Here is a 22,044-nt window from a genome sequence, read left to right as displayed (position 1 = left end):
TCACAGAAGCATGTTTCATTACATTAAAGGATCCACTGTCATAATACCAGAAAGTATTTTTAGCTCATTTTTAGCATTGAGATATTTCAGGAAATGCCTTTAATCTGAATTGAATCGCAGATAGCATTGTGTCAAAGGGACACATATAAAACATAAAAATCAGATCCATGTGCAACAGAAATGACACTTTAAAAACAGAACTGAAATCAGTCTGTGCATCTGTAATTGGAATTGATCATCTTGACAATGAAAGAAAAGAACAAGTGGAAAGAAACGTATGCAGAAGGAAAAACAAAAAAACATGGGAAACAAAAAAATTTTTGGGTTTAATAGGTCCTACAAAGGTATAAAGTCCTTTAAAACCTGTACTTCTATACTGATTTCAAAATACTAAACTTTTAAAATCACGAGCATTCCAAAGAGACTATAAAAGACAAAAATGAAGTGATTTCATTCTCTCTTTCAATGCACAGAAAATATTCAGTTTTGTAATCGGTCCACCAACCCGTAACAACACGTTTGGAATAGCTTTTGTGTTGCATTTCTGGGAATGAGAGACCTCTGTGTTAGGCAGCCTGATGTGTGTCTTAATTACAGCAATTGTTTGCCCCCCATCAGCCCCTGTCATTAGCATGTTGTGTGCATCTCATTTCTTCCCATTGATCCCCTACTGGCTGAGCTTAGCTCTGTGCCTCTACTCCTAATTAAAATATTAAGCTCTTTTCTGAATAGCCCCCAACAGCGCCTTCCATTGTGAAGCCTACCTAACAAACAGTGCCTGAAACACAGAGCTGTGTAGGCTGGGAAACTTTTTTTGCCTGTGCAATAGTTACATAATTGGACAGTGTAACTCGCAACATACAAAAATAATAACAGCCATACAATAGAAAGATAGATACTTTATTGATCCCGTGAGGGAAATTGCACAATAGACTGATTCATTGACATGATACGATAATACTTTATTGTCTGAATTCTTGGAAATTTGTTTTGCTTCCAAATAGCTGTGCTTTACACACAGAGAGACTTACAAAAAACATACAAACAGTACAAATAAACAAATGTATTAAAAATAAATATAACATTGCATAACAGACATCAACCTATACATTGTCATTTTGCACTACTCCTATAGGAATCCACATAAATGATCAGAACCTGAAAGCTTACTCCCCCACAGTGATAACCCCGTCTGAACTGTTGAGTGAAACCGACTTTAGAATGTTAAAACAATCATCAGAGGTGTCTGCTTTGTCTCACCTAGTAAAAAACATTCATTTCACCAAAGTCCTTTTTCTTAAAAGCGAGCTTCCTCAAATTCGGGGTGTTTAATGTGCCTTATGTATACTGTATGTCTTATTATTGGAATACACCTTTATTTTCTTTATAAAATAATTTATTGTACACAAGTATAGATGTACTCTGTAGTCACTGTTGTCATGTCATCTGAGGTGCCTGGGTAAAACAAGTCCCAATCTGTCTCCTCGAAAACACGCTTCAGGTTCTTCCTGCCTTCCTGCGGCCACAACCTGACAGTCTTCTCTTCCGGTTTACCGCTCGGAATTCAAATGCACTACATTATTGGATTTAGAAATTAGTGGTCTGATCCTGGATCCATAAGCCCCAGCAAAATTAACCTAGCATTTATCCGGAATGCTGTCTTTTCTGGTTTGACCCATCCACATATTGAGAGAATCCCAGCATTGTAATTTCCAGATTCCACTGACTGGAATCTGCAAGCTTCCCGGGATGCTTGTCCGAGTGTCTGAGCACAGTCTGCGATTCTGACAGCCTCTCGTGCTCAGTGGGACGTTAACCACGAGCAGCATCGTGAGAATAATTTGAACGGAATGCAGTTCTGTCAATATCCTGCCCTAAAACACTTATTAACATCTGCTTTGGCATGCCCATGGTGTACTTCTTATGCATACAGAGGACAATCTGAGTGTTCATCACAAAATATGAATTCATATCAGCTTGGTCTAAAAGGAAGCATGGCAACTAACTTCATAATGGATCCCCAAATACCTGCCGGGATTTTACTGCAGTGCTGAACTCAAACCCAACACAGGAGGAGACTGAATACAAACATGATTCTACATGACCTCTTATACAGTATATTACAGGTTACCTAGTTGTTATCTCCATTATGTATATGGTTTCATTGATTAGGTATCTGAATCATTAAGATCAATCATTTTGAAGAAGTATTGACTATTTAAATACATATTCTGCAGATTTGAGGTCTGTGCTTTAAATTAATGAGTATATTTATGAAGCCCAATTTAAAAATACAACAATTTGTAATATGTACAGTTCTACAGTAGGTGATATGTTCCTGTGACTACTGAAAATAAGACTCATCCTAACAAGTATGACTCACGTCGTAACACACTGTAGACACTGAATACATCACCTACTGATATCATCCACAACAAGACACCAAAACAAAACACATTTATAGTTTGAGCTTTATTCCTTTGGTGTATCTGCATTTTACAGTGTTTATAATTGCTACTGAACATGAGATTTAAATTGCTACAGAGAAAACAAGTATAAGAAATGTAATACTAATACATTACAAACTTTTAAGAGTTGATGTTATGTATTTTTAATATGAGAAAAGAGGCACAGATAGAACAAACAGAAAAAATATATTTAAAAATAAACCAATGAACTAGTTATGACACCTTAAACAAATAATGGGACATCAAATGACATGCATTATATAATAATATATAGATCATATATTATTCTATAATAGTAGAAGTTTTAAGTGATGTAGGATTTACGTACGATTTACAGCTACTGTATTTCAGCCACGTGCTCCTTTTCAGTCATTCCTGTTTGCCCTAAAGAAAGCAAAGCAAAGCCTGTCCAAAAAGATCCCGAAACATCTGGTTATCCATAGCTGATCTCTGAACGCTCTCACTGTCAAGGGATGTAGCCAATACACAGTCCTGCTTTTTCATTAAGACTGTGGGTGTGGAGCAATTTGTTCAACACACAGTGTAAAAACAGTGGGAGGATTCAATTTTGGATCTTATACTGTACAGCAACAAACCAGTTATAGCTCTGAATCACCCAGCATTGTATCAGTGTCTTTATTCTGAACAAAGTTAAGCGTTCACTGAAGACAATTTCACTGTTACCCGATTTATTTTCTTTGCACATGAGACATTTCAAGGCCAGCAGATTTAAGACAGGAATAAATGCTGAAAGTTGATGACCCTACATACAGTATGAGGGTACCTCTCTTCTTAAAAAAAAACATGTGTAGTGAACAGCATTTACTTCAGTATATTTCTCATGACTTCAGTGAAAAACAACTACAAAAAGGAATTTAGTATGGGCATTCTGGCTTCTGTAATGTACAAAACAATTTGTAATTATAACAAATAATCTGTTTAATTCCAATTCCTAACTGGAATACTGACAAAGTGAAATTATTTCCTCACTTAAAGTCAGGAACAGAAGCTTTTGACAAGCTGTGGATTAAGAGTCTGGAAAATGCAGGACTAACAGTAAAAGTAAGATACAGAAATGAGGATTCACAATTTCATTCTAGAAATATATCATAGTAAAACATTTATTAACAAATGTCCACTTTTTCTGAGACCTTTTCTTTTTAGTTTAGTCCATTGCTTCAGTTTAAAAAGGTATAAGCAAGCACTGCGAGGAAGCAAGGAACGAAGAAAACTACTCATATCCAATTTATGAGGTCAAGGAAGGGTTTGCTTTTGGAATCAAGACTTCATTACACAAAAAAAAGAAGTTTAGCACATTACATAAAGCAAGCTGGTTTTAAAAAATGCTCCACATGCCCATGAAGCATGCTGTGCCCTTAAGTTTACAGCGGAAAGTCAAAGGCTTCCACATTTAATGAAGCACTACAGTGCTTTTTTATTGTATTGCAGTCGTGCAGCATTTTAATTGCCATATTAACTTTACTGTGCGACACAAAAGAAAAGGTCTTCTTTTTCTCTTTTGTTGCAAAGTGACAAACATCATACATCATTACAGAAAGCTGAGCATAATCGCCGTGCCTTAATTAGCCAGACTCACACAGGCGGAATACAACCGGAGGGCTCAAACCTTCTTCCATTCATGCAACGGGAGTTCAAGGAACTATGGAGTTATGAATTCCACATATGGAATGTAAGACACTGCACTGGTAAATTTCATATTTCATAACACATTGCTGAAAGTAGTGCAGAAACTAGTATAATTACAGGAGCCATTTACTAGGTGTTACAAATAACATATCTAGATATTATTTAGGCCTTGGCTGCTCACTGCTACTATTTACTACTCTATTCCCTCTGAATAGCTACACTATGTGGAACTGATCTAAAAGATAGTTGCTACTTCTGGTTTATTTCCTAAAACAACCTTTATTCATTTTAATAAAAAGCACAAAACTCAGTTCACAGGGGTGTAAGGTGTCTGGAGTACTGTAATTAAAAATATTTTATTATCCTTAATATAAATATATACATTTGTTCTTATTATAAAAAAACTATTTTTTCATTGTTTCTTCACAGCTACGTTTTTATTTTGTACTCTGCTGACTCCTTAGAACTAAGACAAGTTCCTTGCCTACAAGGAGTCTCCTTCATCAGTAGAATCCCGACTCACAATAAGGCTCTATTCACACACTGATACAAAGACACAGGATGGGACAAGTGTGTGTCCACAGGCTGCCCCTGCCTCCTGGGCTGCTCCTCATGTCTATGGGAGGCTGGCGATGTCTCTCTTGGGCGGGGGGCCGCTGGGCTTCAAGATCGATCCGTTTGCCTTGTCTTCAAATATCATCACTCTGCAACACAAGGGGGACGGGAGAGGAAAACAATGAGGCGTGCACTTCAGTGGTCCCTGCAATCATGTCTCCCCAGCTCGCGATCTGTGCAGAAGGGACTGCTATTTCACGATGCTCTGAAATACAGTACATCTGAAAACAAAAACCTCAGAGCAGCTTCTGCAAAAATGGATTTCATTTTTTAATTGGATTTAGAATGTTTGCTTCCATCCATTGTCCAACCTCTTCTTCCAATTCAGGGTCGCAGAGGATCCAGTGCCTATCCCGAGCGGAAAGGGGTGCAATTCGGGGTACACCCTGGACGGGACGCCAGTCCATCACAGGGCACACACAGACACAGTCATGCACACACACCAAGGCCATCATTATACAATCACATAAACAGCACAAACCTACTGATGTATTCAGGCTGCTGACAGAGGTAAAGCTCTTGCAGTGCAAACAAGATTGACACTCACAGGTTAAAACTTGTGTTTACTTCTTGATAACTGTGCTGAAAATTTTATGATTTTTCCCCACACTGCAACAAAAGCCACAGTGCAAAAAGAGAAGCACAAGCACAAGATTCCAGATTATGATTTTCACTCTCAAACATTAACCTACATTGATCCAAAGCCCCAGGTGGCTGAGAGCTCCTGCCTGGTTCATTAGGGTATCATTCCCCCCCATAAAGTATTTTTACCCCAGGTCCTGTCATCATTTATCGCTGGGTGACAAACCACAGGGGCTGACAGTTCTATTCGAGTGAGCTTCTTTACTTTCCTTTTTTGGTTAACCTCTTGCAAAGCTTCGATAAGCTCTTAAGAGCCCCTTATCCCTAAAGATAAATGGTTGTGCAGCTATTCTACTCCCTTGCTGCTGGAGCTCGTTGTGTAAATCCATTACATGCAAACTGCTCTGGCTCACTCTTCAGTCCATGCTTCCTTTCATTTGATCTATTCCCTCTCTGTTTACTGTATGTCGAGTGGCCTGCACAATGGTTCACGGGCTCATCAGTCCCAACCAGGGTCCCTAACTGGTCTATAGATTTTTAATGCCCATTCACTGTTTCAGGATTTCTGGAAGAAATCCGAGATTAGCTGTGGTGGAAGCTCTGTAATTCAGGAGATAGCTTTCTCCTTCGGCCTGCTCCTCACACCGGCCTGTACCAGCCAGCGCTTCAGAGCAGCGCCCTGGAGGCCTACAGGGTGCAACACGCCTGAAGGACTGCTGCACAAAAAGGAAAAGGAAATAAAGCTCTTCTGTCTGACACACTCCGAGAACAGGCACCACAAAAAATAGGATTTGTTAAAACACACAGCACAAAATACGGCTGAGTGCACCAGTTCTTCAAAGCAGTTTGTAGTTCTGCTTCAGGAAAAACAACACTGATCTGATAACCAGATCATGTCCACCACTATGTTGAAACACTATCCTTGCCTGTCCAGAAATACAAATCTGGAGCTTTTAACATGTTCTCTAAAAAACACACAAAAGAATAAGCAACAATATTATGTTGAAAATCAAAAAATGTCTTGGTTTTCTATTTTCTAGAAATGAGAATTCCATCAATAAACGTAATGTAGCTGCTTTAATTTCTATTTTTATCAAAATCCTCCTATGCTGACATTATTCTTCTACCTTTAGTCATTTCAAGACCAATATATATTTTATAAGTAAAGGATTTATAAACTCCTCTGACTCCAGGCATGGCCACCAGCATAGCCTAGTATTAGAGGCCAGGACTACATACAGCATGTCAGGATTGTCTTAAACAAATATGTGTTATATTCTGTCATTTCTCTGCAAACTAAATTAAACCTGATCGCAGATTTATAAGCTTGGCCTTGTGCTGTTGATTTCCGTTGCCAACTTGGTCAGTTGCCAAAATAATGTTTGTTCCCAGTAAGCTTAAGTGGGGAAAAATGAACCAGAAAAAATCGCTCACAACTCTAAAGAATCACTTTAGAGTGGCTGTACTCCTTTCTGTAGCTACGCTTTTGAAATAGCCAAAGGCGTCTTACGTGATGCAGCTACAATAAAGCAAGGATTCAACAGGAAAAAAAAAACGGCCTCAGCATTCTGATCATGTCAATCCTGCACACAAAGCCTGTATTTTGAAAACTCCTGAAGCAAGGGTTCGATAGTGACTCCTCGCACTGGAGGAGTGGTGCTAGAAAACCATGCAGTGCAAGCTCAGATAGGTCTGTCTGCACGAAAACAGCCTTTTGGATATTGAATCTTTTCAGGAGAGAGGGACAAGCTCTGAGGATACTTTAGTCTTACTTTGGCCTAACAGTGACACTAACACAGCATTCCCATGGGACCCACAGGACTCAGTTTGGAAACCAAAACATGTGCTGACATTCAGGATCAGGAAAGAAAAAAAGGTTTTTTTCTTGAGACAGGCAAGGAATGGGTATATGCTTCTGAAATGGAATGATGCTGGAGAGATACACACATCATCAGGAAAGAATGTGAATTTTGTTAGGTTTTTTTGCAGCCCATCAACTAGTAGCATTATCATTTTTAACCTATTAGAGCAATTAGAGACACCTAAACTAAAGAAATATGTAAATAAAATACAAAAGTGTTTGGTATTATTTTGAGGTTCAGTGGTGAAAGGTATTTCGGGACACTATGACAGAGGTGACCAGAGATTCTTTGCAATTGCTTATCTTAAAGATGCATTGCTGCAGGGCTAAAGCAAACATGCTTTGGAGGCTTTTTATAGATGCACAGGAGGATTATGAAGCATGCACCACACACAACCTGCACGGGGGGCTTAAGTGGCGTAAATGCTACATACCCTTGGGTAGCTAAATGCAAATTAAAATCTCTCAGATATCACACAGTGTGATCCTATACATGCTACAATGTATGTAGCATGTGATACCGTGGAAGGGGAAGGCTTTTGCGGTGCTGTATTGGGCAACAACTGGAGAGGTGCAGTCAGTGAAATGACAGTCTCTTGATGTGCAAGTTAAGTCTACGATGAAGTAAAAACCACCTCTTTTCATTACGAAGGAATTGCAAAAGGTGATTTAATTTTCTGGGGACTGACACCTTAGCCTCTTGTCACACACTAGTGGAAATCTTATACTGTACAGATGTGTTGATTCAGCTTCCATGAGTCAGACGAGCCAGGAGGCTGCTACAAGGGTGACGAATGTGATATCATTTATAGATTGAATGAGAATGAGCAGGAAGTAAAATTCTGTTGTCTCTTATGTAAATGGAAGAAGGAGCACTTCACTGTTAATGCCTTTGAATGCAGGGAAACATGTAATCAAGTGACAAAAGAAGTAGGATGATTTTACAAAATACAGACATAAAAGTGAATAATAAACTATAAAAAATAATAAAGTATAAAGAGTAAGTCAGGCAACTAAACAGCATAATTGAAACATACCAGCAAGCTACTGTATACCACTTTCGTTATCTTGTAAGATAAAGCAGATTACTGTGTAATAAAAAATGGAATGGCAAAACATTTGATCTGAACACACTGTTCTAAGCTCAAGTACTGTACCCACAGGCCAATTTCAATGAACCATGTTTGCAGGTCAAGTGACTCCCGGGGCTGACAGAAGCACGTGAGGGAGGAAAGAAGTGGAAAGGAAAAGTTCACTTCATGAAACAATTAGCATATTTGGATTAAAGGAACTTTGTCTGGTTCAGGGTCACAAAAGCTCAGGGTTTCGACTAAAACATAAATACTGCCAACTTTTCAATATACCAAAGGCCAAAATCTTTTTTCTTAGGGTGTGCACTGGTGCACTGTGCACTGACCCCATGGAGGTGGTGGCTGAGAGGAGGATGCTGACCAAGCTCACAGCCATCATGAACAACACCTCTCATCCGCTTCATGGGACTGTTACTGGGCAGCGGAGCACATTTAGCAATAGACTGCTCCAGCTACGGTGTTCAAGGGAACGTTTCCGCAGGTCTTTCCTCCCGGCGGCTGTCAGGGTGTATAACGCTGCCCTAGGCTAGGACTGTTAGCCCTTCATTTGCTCCTCTATGGACAGCATGTTTACTCCATTGTACTTTTTGGACAATCAGTCTGTATAAACTTATGCACATTTTGCACATATTTTATTGTTTTTACAGTGACTATGATCAGCACATTTTGCACACACCTATGTATTTATTTATTTTTATTTATCTTGTTTGTCTTTTGTTTTATAACTATTCTGATGTCTGTTTTGCTTGTCTTGGGCTGGACTGCTGTAACACATCAATTTCCCTACGGGATTAATAAAGTATTATCTATCTATCTAAGCAAATAAATATTTATTTTTGTTTACAAGTTCCAAGCACATCCAGATTGTTGTTCTCCATAGCAGGTTATGGATGGCCTGCTGGCATGACGCCCTTTTGAGATTAAAGCGCATAACACAACTGCATGTTAGAGAACCCATCCTGACGAACTACCCCGACGGCCTGACCGGAGGAGACGCACGGCGGGGAGTTTCCGCACTCTGATCGGGGATCTGAGGAGGAGGCCCACGGCGCTGGACTCTGCCTTCCTTCCACTGTAAAACCCCACCCGCCCAGGAAGCCCACCGAGGGACAATAACATGCTGATTTTGCAACAGATCAACCAAGAAACAGACGCGTGTTCAAGGGCAGCTTTTGCCTGGACACTAGCCCCCGGATGTGGTCCCCAGAGTCGCCACCACTCACAGTTTTAAGACAGCAGATCTCTTCCCCAGCATCATCTTGACGAAGTCCCTGTACGAGATGGTTTCGCTGCACCCTCCCGTCACCTCCGAGATCATCTTCTTCATCTCCAGGTGAGTCTTGGGCACCCCCAGTTTCTCCATCATTCTCTTCAAGCCCATCATGTCTGGAGGGAGCACAGAGTCCTCGCCATCAGCCACTCACACCTGCTGCCTCTAAGCTCATTACAATGAAGGAGGGATCCTAACCATGTGACATTCTGTCACTATACAAAGGACAGGAGCCAAACTTAAATCGAATGAGACCCAGCATTTCCAAATCACTTCGGGAAAACAAGAAAAAATAATTTTACTTGCAGTATCTGTTGTCTAAAATTGTTCTTATGTTCTTTAAATGTTATTCTTAACTAGAAAGCTAAAGGAATATTAAACATTTTAATTTAGAAGATGAACAGGCAACCAGGCAATGTGACAGGTGTAGTTCTCAAGCAGCAGTAATAAAAATGAACAAAACGCTACTGTGACTGTTCTAATAAGAAGTGCTACTCTGACACCTTTAGTGTCAGGATGTTCCCAGAGGTGATACATTTTATTCTTGATAAATTGAAAACCTAAATGTGCTGGAAGGTCACACACTTACCAATCTCTCCTTGATCATTCAGGTCAAACTCTGCATACTTATCTAAAAACAGATAAAAATGCAAAAGAAAATGGTCAGAGATAATAAACGAATCTCATAATCTGAAAGTTCATACATAGGATGAAACCACTAAACAGTACAAAAGCATGATTGTGGTGAAGATATCTATACTGGAGAGGAAAGAAGAGATCTGATTGTAAATGCTTATTAAGATGGAAACAAGTACACAACACTCTTGAAGCCAAAGTATTTAAGGCTGATCTGATACCCATCCCAAATAATAAACTGAGTCTCAGTGCATATAGCTAATTCTCTCAAGTACATGTATAGTTGCAGACATTACTGACACTTTTCATGAAGCAAAGATAATTCACTCATTTAGCAGGTTTGTTAAAATACTGTTTTTTTCCAATTATACCTTCTTAAAATGTATGGAGCATTTGTTTTAGCCAGTGGTAAATGAGCTACCTGGTTATCTACAATAATTTAACAAAGTCTGTGCTAATAATTATGGTTAATTACTGTGCCAATAATTACAGTTAATTTGGCTGTAACGGAATACTTATGATACTTAAATGTATTAGCTCTCTGCTGTTCTACAGACCAGAACATGTAGAAACTGATGTGGTCTATGGGGAGTGAAGCATGATTAATTTAAACTTGGTGTTGGAAAGCTGGAAAAGACGTTTCTTCGGGTCACTGGAGCTGCTGAATGACATGAAAGGAAATTGCCAAGAGTAACTCTTCAGTCCTCTGCAGGGAAATGATGCCTTTAGAAGCTGACATTGATTGGATCACACATTAAAGAGAAGCTCTGACACCAACAGGAGCCTAGCCCAGAATACAGGTCCCACTTTTCAGAGAGATCTATCCTGCTACGTTGCTTCAGTTGTTTAAATCTTTGCTCAGATGTGGGAGATATTAAGGCAGAATAAGAATGATCAGAGACATCCACAATGTCGTTAAAAAAAAGTTGAAATGATTTGCAAAACTTATAATCCTAACATCCCTGTAACACTCCCTTTCACAACCAAACTGATGTTTCTCTTTCTAGATCTAAATAAGAATCAAATTGCCTGAAATTGCAAAGCTTTCCCATCTCAGGTCTAATAATAAATCAGGGAAAACCAAATTATTTGACGAAGCAGAGCGAGATGAGCCAGGATTGACTGCCTCGGGTTCATGTCCTGACCAGGCAGTTGCAGTTGTAAAAAACACTCCCCAGCCAGGGACTGTCAGCAGCTGGAGAGCAAACAGACAGCTTTTAAAAACATCGCAGGCACAAATCACGGCAGAGCACTGCATCTGAGCTCACATCAAGGCCAAGAACATTCAAACAATACTTCTCATGAGAAAATACTCAGCGGCACTTTGTTATTGTCATCTTAAAAAAACAGTGAAAAACACAGAGGGCCGGGCTGAAGGGACGATCTGGAAATGTGCACATTACCCGCTAAAGACCATCCAGTCCGGCTAAGGCTTAGGTCACAGAAAAACCTTTTCCGATGTCCTTCAGCAACTGTGCACGTGGGCCTTAACTCTTGCTTCACCTCTGCCTGCCTTGCTAGCAGCAGCAGCCATTCTGGCTGTCCTGACTAGAACAACCAATGCAGCTGAGAGAAGCTCTTTACTCATCGCTGCCTCGTATGTGAGGCACATGTGGTGGCACTAATTGGCACCAAGCTCCAGACAGTTCAGTGCGTCCAAGCAAGTTAACTTCACAAGCGGCTGTGGACAAGACTCTGCCTCGAGGGAGCTGCAGACTCAAAGAAGCCAACAGCAATGTCACAAGAAGCCAGTGTTCAGTTAAACTGAGAGCTGAGCCCTCCTCCTCCACATGACAGCTGTGTAGTGGGCAGCTGTCTCCTATTCAGACAGGTGGTCCTGACAGGTGGAGGGGTGAGCTCTGAGACGTGCTTTGAGAGATCTGTAACAACACGGACAGCAGCGCTACAAGAGATGTACTCCTCACATAATGTACTAAATAACAGGACACCGACCAATTTCACTTCTTACTCCACTCTGAAGTACTTCCCTGTCTGCAAGTTCCTCACACAGGCCAGATTTCTGCCTTTGCCAAGTTCTTACAAATCATTTATGTTAAAATAAGTGTTTCTGTAGACTATTATTTTGGACATTCGAACACTACACTAGGTCCCAACCATATGTTTTAAGACGTGGCTCGCCAGCAATGACTTTTACCTGCTCTCCGGCCACCCACAGAGCTGTGTTGCTCCAGGTTTGCTGACAGGGGACTAAGCACCTACTGGGAGGTGTCGTGTATCTGTAACTGATATCACCGCAAAACCTGCAGACCCCTGGGAGACAGCGGGAGCTTTTGCTTGCTGGATTTTTACAATAATTAAGTGAGGGTTGTCTGAAAAACTGGGATCACCTATTGGTTCCAGGCAGTGATGCAGGGAAACATGGGTGTAAAAGGATGGACAGCAAAAAGCTTTCTAGTTGGAGCTACTGTATATACAGAAGGACTAGATGCAAGTGCAGCATGGACGGCCTTCATCATTGTAATTCCTGGATTACTTTTCATTCTTCATTCCTGGATAGATAATGGTCTACTCATCAAGGAATTCATTCTTAGTTTTCTATCACTTTCTTTTACAGTAATGCTCTTTATCATATTTGCATATACAGTATATGTACATATCCATCTCAAAGCTGTCTCCTCCTTACTGATGAACTACTGATGTTAAGGTGTTGACATTATTTATGTCACTGTGTTTCCCACAATTATTAAGCAGTAACCCAAATGTGCCACTCGGACTGCTAATGCTATATTGCTTTACATTGCAAAAGGGGTTTAGTGACAGAAAAAATACTACTATGAAGTCGTGGGATAATAACAACACTGTTGGGTCCATGTCAGTCACGTTTTGATAAAAAAAAAGTTGTACTGTATTTTTGCACAGAATACAGTATTTGTGATCATACTAATGTTAGTTATACTTCTAATGAGTTATGAATATAAACAATACAGTGCCATCAGTCCCTCCAATCTTAATTTGGTGTGTGCAAAATGCTTTGGTTGCTATTATAATACTTATAGCCTCTTACACTCTTCAGATTAGCAAAGAAACCCAGAACAAATAAGTAAAGTCAAATAGTACATCTCCTGCAGAGGCCAGGAACTCTCAGCAGTTAATGCAGCTAACTGAGCTACAGCATTCCAATCAGATATTTAGTGAAGCAGTCAGTTTTTCAACAACACATACAGTACCAACACATCACAATGTGCCTGAGCTGGGAAAGTGTGCATTTTTATTTTCTGGTTAAAACAAACTTAATCCTGAGCTTGCAACCAGACACTGTTCCAATCTGCTGTTTTTTTGGGCAATGATTTAAAGATCTACTCTGCTTCTTTGAAAAAAAGGTCAATTACAGAGCAACACTAAATGTAATTTAAAAGTGTTTTAAATGTAATTCAAAGGAAGTCTACTTTTTTTTTATTCTTGTTTTTTTTCCAATGGCTTGTCTTCGGTGTGCAAGAAAACTTTCCAGTGTTTGTAAAGGTTAACTAATGTGTAAAATGTGATTTAAGTAAATGTATCCAGCTTTGGATTTGGTCAAGTATAAGTATAGAAACTCTTTTCTTCTTTATTGCTCTTAAGCCTAAATTAATTTACAATTTTTGACTTTAATTTAAACTATTAAGTCCTTGCTTGGCAGGATAACTAATTTTTAATTTTAGAAAATCATATGCTACTTAACCATCAGGAATAATTTTAAACTAGTTTTAAAAAATGTACATAAATAAATCGGAAAATAATTGTCCGCCTCCAAGGAAATTCCATTTTAGCTCTCTGTTTGACAGTTAAGGTGCGTGTGGATTAACCCATTAAAAAGATTTCACAATAAGAAGCCTGTTTAGAGCCTCCAATGCAGTTTCATGGAACAAAAACCGTGTCGCCTACTGAAAACAGGACAATGCCAATATTGTTCGTGAGCTCTGGGCAGTGGGCCTGGCGTGGGAGGTGGCCTCAGAATCCCTGCAGCCCAGTCACAAGGAGGGGCTTGTTCCTGGACCCTCGCTTCTCATTTGCACAAGCAGCTCCCGCCCACCGCAGCCAGTGCGAGAGAAAGCCAGTCTTCCACAAGAGACGGGGGTCTCACGGAACCCCCTTTCAACACCTTCCCACTCTTTTGTGCGTTTCCGGCGGATTTTAACAGTGCACAGCACTTGGATGCATGAAAACTGGACTCCTCCCTACGTGTCTGAGCCTCAAACAAGCCGCGTTTATCGCCACACATTTTAGGGGCATTGGGGGCTCCCCTTGGGCACAGTCTCTGTCTTCGACTCCCTTTTTCCTCAGCTGTCTGCTAGTAGTCCTGAAGGCCTGTACTTGTGCACAGAGCCTGAGAACTGCCTGGGCCCGTGAGAGCTCAAAGAGGCACTGCACTGCCACTAATACAGGATAACGTTTGTTTTGGGAAGCTGATGCTGGGATTCACTATGAAGTGTTAGCATTTTCATTCATATTAAGCTGCCCAATTGCTTATTCATATTTTCCATTTCTATAATACAGAAAGTATAAAGTTGGGAAAAAAAAACATTTGTGCCCTGTAGAGTTTATAATACTTTCAGTGTCACAAAAACTCAGCTAGTGCTAAGGCACCTAGTGGCACAATGATATGGTAAGTGACCACAGTGAAGTGCTGTAGTTTCAAGGAAGGTACTCATCAGAAGATTTACTTTTAAAGGAGTCTAGCTTCTCTACCAGGTCCTCCTCATCTCTGTACTTCTGATCTTCAAGGAACTCCTAAAAAAAAAGAAATGCAAACATTAATACATGTAATCTGTAAAACATCTGTAACACCCCCACAGGCAAATTATTTACGGATCAACATCTATTAAAGAGCTTCCGATCAAGCTGAGGAGGAGCTATAATACACCATCACCATCTGTCGGAAATAAATATTTTATCAACCAGTATCTAATAAAGTGTTTTAACATGTAAGCTGACAAGCACATACTGAGAGCAGCAACCACCAGGCTTGTCCTTATTCATCTTAAATTTTCTAGTTCAGATGCAAATACACATCCACATCACAAGGCTGCTGCAATCTTTATAATATATTAATTCAACAACATATTGTTACAGGCTTACTGTAAAATAAGGCTGGGAATGTACGTGTTTTAGATTTTTCCTGCTTCAGCCACCCTGGTTTAATTCTATGAAAAGAGAGAGCTTTTATCAGGTTTTTTTTAAAAAAGATCTATTTTTCAAGAGAACTGCATTACATTCTCTCTCTAGCCTGGGCTCTGTGCTCTGATTACAGACACGCAAATGTAGCCATCAAAAGCCTTGGGCCATTAACAGAGCTCTCTGCCTCTCCTGGTTCTCTAGACTCTCCGTAACTAAATACCACATCTTGACCTATTTTTACAGGGTTATCAGACAGAACAGAAAAACACCATTAGCAGCAAGAGAGATGAAAGGAAACGCCTGAGATGGAGGTTCTCTGCCCAGCGTACTGGCTAACGTGCCTGCAAAACACAAGCCACCATGGCCCAGTTCATTTTAGACGTCAGGCTTGTGTTTCCAGACCTGTCTGACACTTCAGCCTCACTTCATTCATACTTAATCTTTTACACATTGGCTTCGGTTTTAACACACCGCTGTCTACAGATCAGACCGGGAGTGAGACTGAAGGTCAGGGTGTATCATTTTGATTTCCGCTCCTGTTGTTTATCTTCTTATTCCCTTTTTTCTGTTTTGTGTACGTGACCTCTCAGCCATGTACGTACCATTCTAAACCAAAACCACATACAGCGAATATTTGCCCATGTTTGAATGGACATTCAGTGTCAGAGTGTTTGCTAAAATGTTTTCGACCAGTGAGAGAAATAGCAAGTTAACTAAACACCAGGTATGTGTGGCTCTGCACACAAGAGGTGGAGGGGGTATGAATAGGTTCTGTCAGGAATGTGCTGAACAAGGACATTCCTCTTTGACTGTATCTCAAAACAGCAGCACAATGAGTCTGGCCAGCACGAAACAATGAACACTGGAGGACTGCGATAATGACAGAAATAATTTCAGTAAGAAAGAAGCAAGACCTAGTTCAAAATGCTAACACTGATACAAAGTGTTATTGGCCTTTGGAAGGCAACTAAATTAGGAATAAAACCATGGAAGTAAGAACTCAAATACATAAGCACTATTTATTTAAGGACTATTTTAATATATACCACAAAAATGGGTTTGTGCATGTTGAGTGCAGTTGGACTTTCTTTAAACCATTTGATAGGTGCTGCATTCTTGGTCTGTCCAGTATAATAAGTCAAAGGCCCTCGGCGCTGTTCTGGGACAGACACAATCCAGCAGCATTTCTTTTTGTTAATTAGCCAGCTTAAATAAAATACAGATTCGTTCTGTCATGATCTAAATAACTGAATATGTGTCTAAAGATGCCATGTTTTAATCTGAGGATCATTTGAGGATCAAAGCTGGGGACTTTAGAAGTGGTTTTTTTTTCTAGCAATCATGAAAATGTCCTGTTTATTGTTCTATTTCTGTTCTCAACTGTTTATTAAAATAAATATTAAAAAATGCTCCCTAGATCTTAAGATTGACAATTGCGCAGTGAACAGGGAAAATTTGGATAAGGATTGAAACATCCTACTAAAGGGGAAATAATCTTTATTAAAAGCAACCACAGACACAAAGAAGGAGGTACAGTACATGTGGTTCTTAGTGAAACCGAACAATGAGAATACAACTGCCAGGCTTCTGTGTCTTCTCCTACTGTGACAACAGCCCCTTTGTCACTGGCTTCAAATTAACAACAATCTTACATTATAGCAATCAGAAGCTCAAAAGTGTGTTTCTGTTTGCTCAGACCAAGGAGTTCAGTGTGGCCAGACCCAGCACTAGATGACTCAATAATCACTGGAGCACATGGCGCAGTGTGCCAGGAGAGAGGCAGGCGCCACTGTACCCTTTGTGACCTTAAACTAACCTTCCTCTGCTGTACGGACCTGGATCTGCATCAAAGCTTGATTCCAATATGGCCTCAAGGACTAGCAATCAAAATAACCCCTGTGGCAAAACTTAGATTATATAAACTGCCTTTGGCTTTCAGTACCAGCATGACACAAGATTTTAATTTCTATGCCTGTGAAGAATAAAAGGAAAGTAAAGCAAAAATTTAAAAACATTATGCAGATATTTTAGTTAAACCAAAAGTAAAATAATACCAGGAAGCCATCATTACTGAAGACCAATGTATCTTATATAAAGTGGAAGAAAACAGTGTGCTTTTTTTGAAGAAAGGATTTCACGCCTGCACTTACACCTCACGGTATGTTCCCTAAAGTTCTCAGTGTACCCTAATGTTCCCCAAAGTCCCCTAAATTTCCCAGTGCTCCCAAATGTTCTCTAATGTTCCCAGTGTACCCTAATATTCCCTGTTTCAGCAATCGTTCTGACTTCAGTGTGTGCAGTCATGCTCCCCAGGCGGTGGTTTTACACCTTTGGCTCATCAGCCACAACTGGCAGCTGAACCTGCAGTTCCTCTTGTACTGAGCAGGCTGGTTACTGCAACAGCACCATGGATCCAAGGGTCAGTGAGGCTAACTGCTCTCATGCTGTGTTACAAACCCCTCATTACGCTACATGTTACAAATGTTACAAATGGTGCTTTTCTCCTTCCTTCTTAGCTGGTCCTCAAAGTATTCTTAGCTCCATTGTTAATGAAAGTTGGTTTCACAAGAAAAAAACATGCAAGTTTACATTGAGCATTAGGTGAATAAATAAACTGAAGACCTGAAATATTGTAGGAATGGTATTGGGTATCACAAAAACAGAAATGACCAAAGTGCACATTTCTCCAAATATGTTACGTTCAAAATGAATCACAACCCAGCAACTACTCTGTTGTAGATTCCTGTAGCTTTTTATTAGTTTCAGGCAGATCTCAGACATTTCTGATGTTTTGTCCATGCAGAACCTCTCCAGCTCCTCTGGATTATGCTGTTTGCACTTGGGAACTGCTTCATTCAGTTCATTCCTCTGTCTGGGACATGGAGATGGCCAATTAAAAACGTTGAAGTTAGGCTCCTTTAACCATTTGGCAATACATTTAGAGCTGGGTTTTGGGTCATTAGCCTGCTGGAATTCCTATTTGCTACCAAGGTTGATCTTCTTAGCAGAGGAAAGAGGTTTTTTGATAAAATATTCGGATATAATTTGGAGTCCATCCACCTTTGAATTCTAGCAAGGGCACCAGGATCAGTAGCTGCACAACAGCTCTAAATCAGACCTACTTCTATTCTTCACAGAAGGGATGACACTGTTTTTCCACCTCAGCATCATCTTGCTGTGCTTATCATACTCCTGGAGAGACTGCCCAGAAATTCTTTGTTTGTTTGTGTTTCATCCAGCCATGTCATGATGTTTCATCTGACTTGAGACATGTATCTGTGACTTTGCTAATTCATGTCTGTTCTTTCAATATTGCTATGAAACTTTGCTGCAGACACCAGATTCATGAGTTTAGCCTCAAATGGTACTGTAGCTTTGTATATATTGTGAACCGAAGATGCCAGTGTTTTCTGAAGGTTCTCAGTTGTTGTCCTTGGTTGAGAATTAATTGTCAAACCACTTCTCTGACTACATTTGAATACATGTTCTCTTTCTGGTTGGGTAGCACCTATCCCATTAGCCTTTAACTTCTGGATGATGGACAATACAGTCAAATCTGGAATGTCTTATTGACTTTTTTATTTATTTTATTAGAAATATTGATGTTGGTAATATTTTATTTTAGATTTTCTGATAGTTTTCAGACTTTCCCCATGATGATGCTTCTATAAACTTGAGTTTATAGAGCCTTTGTAAAACTAATATTACAGGCTTACATTTGCAGGACTTATTTTAATCATATCTACTGAATAAAAGAAAACATCATTTATTTAGATAAATATGTAAGTAATTGGGCCAATCGTATTTCGCTTTCACCCAATACTGGTATCTTACAACTTCCTGTGCTTAAATTCATTCACCCAAGAAATACTGAATGTTCACTTGCTGTGTTTTGGTAAAACCAGCTTTTGGTAACATTATAACAAGGACATAGGTTTGGAGCCAACTGTAATTCCAATACCATACTACAGCTAATAAAAACAACAACTTTAAAACACAGCAGAAGGAGAAGCACTGTCACAGCCAGAATAAGGCACTCCAGTGCAGCTGAAAAGAACAGACTCTTTCAGAGCACCTGTTGTGTATCCCTCAGCACACTGGCAGGGTTGCCAGATCTCTGAAGTTTTCTAAATAGGGAAAAGTAATTCAATGCCTCAAAAGACAAGGATTTTGCAGAACAGGCTACAGTGTAGGTCTTTTAAGTCAAGATGCAGCTCTTCTGCCATTTTCTTAGCAGAAATTTCTACTTTTATGAAGTATTACTTCTGGTTCAATTATTACAGCACAGCTTTCGTTTTGGGACAAAGCAAAGCAAAACCGTTGACAGGTTAAAGGTATATATTGTACAAAAATGATAATGAATTAATGAGCTGTCGCCACCAACAGTGCAAGAACTACAGAGCAAAGGCAAAATTCCAGTGTCACCTGAACCTGTTGAGATCTGAAATCTGTACACTGCATTCACACAACAGCACTAAACAAGTACCATGTACTTTTAAGAGTAAGTGGAATCGCATTTAGCTTTGTTTTGAAATTCAGCTGCACAAGTTTAGCAGTGTGGAAACAATATACACAATATTACTTAATTTTGATTCCAGCAATACTCTAACAAAATGAATATAAATTTTCCATATTTAACGTTACAATTCAGGAATTAAACAGCTCATTAGGATGAACACATCCTTCATCACTACAGATATTTTAATACAAGTACTGTACTTCTCGACTTTATGGATAGCTAAATGTTTTCTTTTAACATTTAAGAAAGAAAAACGTACTTGTATTACATGAACCGGGGAATTCGGACGTTAAATTGATTGGCTAAACGATTTAATTAGCCCTCTGGATAATCTGAAATTGCACGCAATGCTGTCGCAGAGCACAAGTAGAGGCAGAAAAGGATTTTAAAAAATGAAAAGCGTATTGTACCTTGTTAATTTGTTCCAGCCTTTCCCTTTGTTGGGCTTTTAATAATCCAAATGCCTTTCCTCCTGCAAATTTAAAAAAGCAAGCATTATTATTAAACCGCCAACAGACTCCGAGCCAGTTTGAATCTGATCAACAGTGCTCAAGCAATCACATTGCCCAACGTCCCAAGCGAACTCGGGGGCAGTAAAGAGGTACCGTCTCTCGCTTTAAAAGTGCTGATATACTGTAGATATCGATTTCTACCTTGCAAGTTCTGATCTGAAGGCATCTTCCGGTTGCTTTTTGTTAACAAAAACAAAAACCTCACAAAATACAAACGTGCAAAGCCCGATCTGCGCGCCTTCCTGACCGCTGGACTCTGAGGCGCACTGGGGAGAGTGAGGCTTGTGCCCGCACTCCTAGCAGCTGATACTGCTCCGTGTTTGAAGAGATGACCCGCACTTGAGAGCCCCAACCGGCCTCCACTGGCACTACATCAACAGAAGAGCCGCATCACCGCTGTTCAGTGGCATTGTAAGGATATACTGTACTGTGCAGCAGTGCAACTTATGTTCCTGGAGAAAACCCAGATCTGGCGTTAGAGGCTCCGTTGATGTGATCTGAAATACAGTTGCTCATATTAAATACCCTTTACCGTATATAAGAAATTGTTTTTTTTTATTTTTGAAGTTGTGAAAATTTGCAGTCCTGAAGTCAGACTTTCAACATTTGTAAATCGGTTCTTGATGTTAGTGATTACATGTTTAATTTAAAAACGACGCATAGTATCTAGTAAAAAAAAGAAGGTAGGAAGAGTGATAAATGATATATTTCCGGACCAGGTGGGGCTGCACATTGGTGGTGGTGGAGGGGATCCCCATTACCTGTAAAGCGCTTTGAGTGGAGTGTCTAGAAAAGCGCTATGTAAGTGTAAGCAATTATTATAATAATCTGTAGCTCTGTGTATTACGTACATTGGGTCTGGAGCAAGGGCGTAGCCACGGGCCCAGGCTCACCCTGATTGATCCTAGGCCTACCCAATCAGTCCAAAGTAATTTAAGATTTTTTTCCCCTTGTTTGCGTTACATGATTTGCTTTTTAATGTTACGTGTTTGTTTTTTTCATCGTATGTGATTTGCTATTGGCTCGCTGTATTTTTGTGTTATGTAAATGTAGCGGGGCAGTGCATGTGTAGCCGTAGCCTAATTCATGGCTGTCGCTGTCGTCAGACGCTCTTAGACCTGTCTAGCGCGAGGTTTTTGGTTTATTAGCCAACATGGCAAAACAAATGCATATACCTACTTTTTTCAAAAAGCCGCCTGTAGCTGACCAGACCCGTCCCGAAACCAGTAAGGCACATGAGACGCTTCAGGCATCTTGGGTTTTGAGGAGTACAGCCCGGCTTCCCGAGCACAAGCGGCAGTGCACGCGTTTGCTTGTAGCAGCTCGATACGTGCTCGACCTGTAGGAGTTGAGCACAAAGAGGTTCTAAAATTTCTGCTGTGAACAAATGACATGGGTATGTCCTATCGCAACATATGGACTCCATGTCCCGACATGGGCGCGGGGGCGCTTGTCATATCGTGATATGTGGACTTGATGTCCACGCCAGTCGCAGTGGGTATCGCGATATGATCGTGATGCGCACACTCCAGTCGTGACATGCTATCGGAGTCGTGAACGCGCTGTGGATGCCATGACATTCTTTGCATGCTATTCAGTTTTGACCTCAGTGCGACTTCCCTTAGATTGATCAGTAATTGGAAACCAATGGATGTGTAAGTGTATATCCAGCGTGCTCATACAGCACACACGGTTCACCGGGGCTACAGTATCTGGACCAAGAAGAAC

The 22,044-nt window shown here is 40.2% G+C and overlaps 1 protein-coding gene across 1 annotated transcript; it reads right to left on the bottom strand.

Annotated features, from left to right (window-relative positions):
- Positions 1–2,457: 2,457 nt before the first annotated feature.
- Positions 2,458–20,630, bottom strand: aif1l (allograft inflammatory factor 1 like). Its single transcript, XM_088940600.1, has 6 exons — positions 20,458–20,630; positions 20,215–20,276; positions 14,832–14,898; positions 10,124–10,165; positions 9,488–9,650; positions 2,458–4,819 (listed from the first exon to the last, which is right to left on the bottom strand). Exons 1-6 carry the CDS (start codon positions 20,480–20,482, stop codon positions 4,732–4,734), a joined length of 447 nt encoding a protein of 148 aa, XP_088796726.1. The 5' UTR covers positions 20,483–20,630; the 3' UTR covers positions 2,458–4,731.
- Positions 20,631–22,044: the final 1,414 nt, after the last annotated feature.

Source organism: Atractosteus spatula, chromosome 23 (assembly GCF_055471065.1).
Source record: "Atractosteus spatula isolate fAtrSpa1 chromosome 23, fAtrSpa1.hap1, whole genome shotgun sequence".
In the NCBI taxonomy this organism is placed as follows: domain Eukaryota; kingdom Metazoa; phylum Chordata; class Actinopteri; order Semionotiformes; family Lepisosteidae; genus Atractosteus; species Atractosteus spatula.
This window is presented reverse-complemented; position numbering and strand designations above follow the sequence as displayed.

Excerpts from the sequence above, each read along its gene's own strand:
- aif1l (XM_088940600.1), bottom strand. The coding sequence starts at position 20,482 with ATGCCTTCAGATCAGAACTTGCAAG. Across the intron at positions 14,899-20,214 it reads GGCTGGAACAAATTAACAAG|GAGTTCCTTGAAGATCAGAA; the intron begins GTACAATACGCT and ends CTTTTTTTTTAG. Across the intron at positions 4,820-9,487 it reads AGATCTGCTGTCTTAAAACT|AGTGATGATATTTGAAGACA; the intron begins GTGAGTGGTGGC and ends CTTGTGTTGCAG.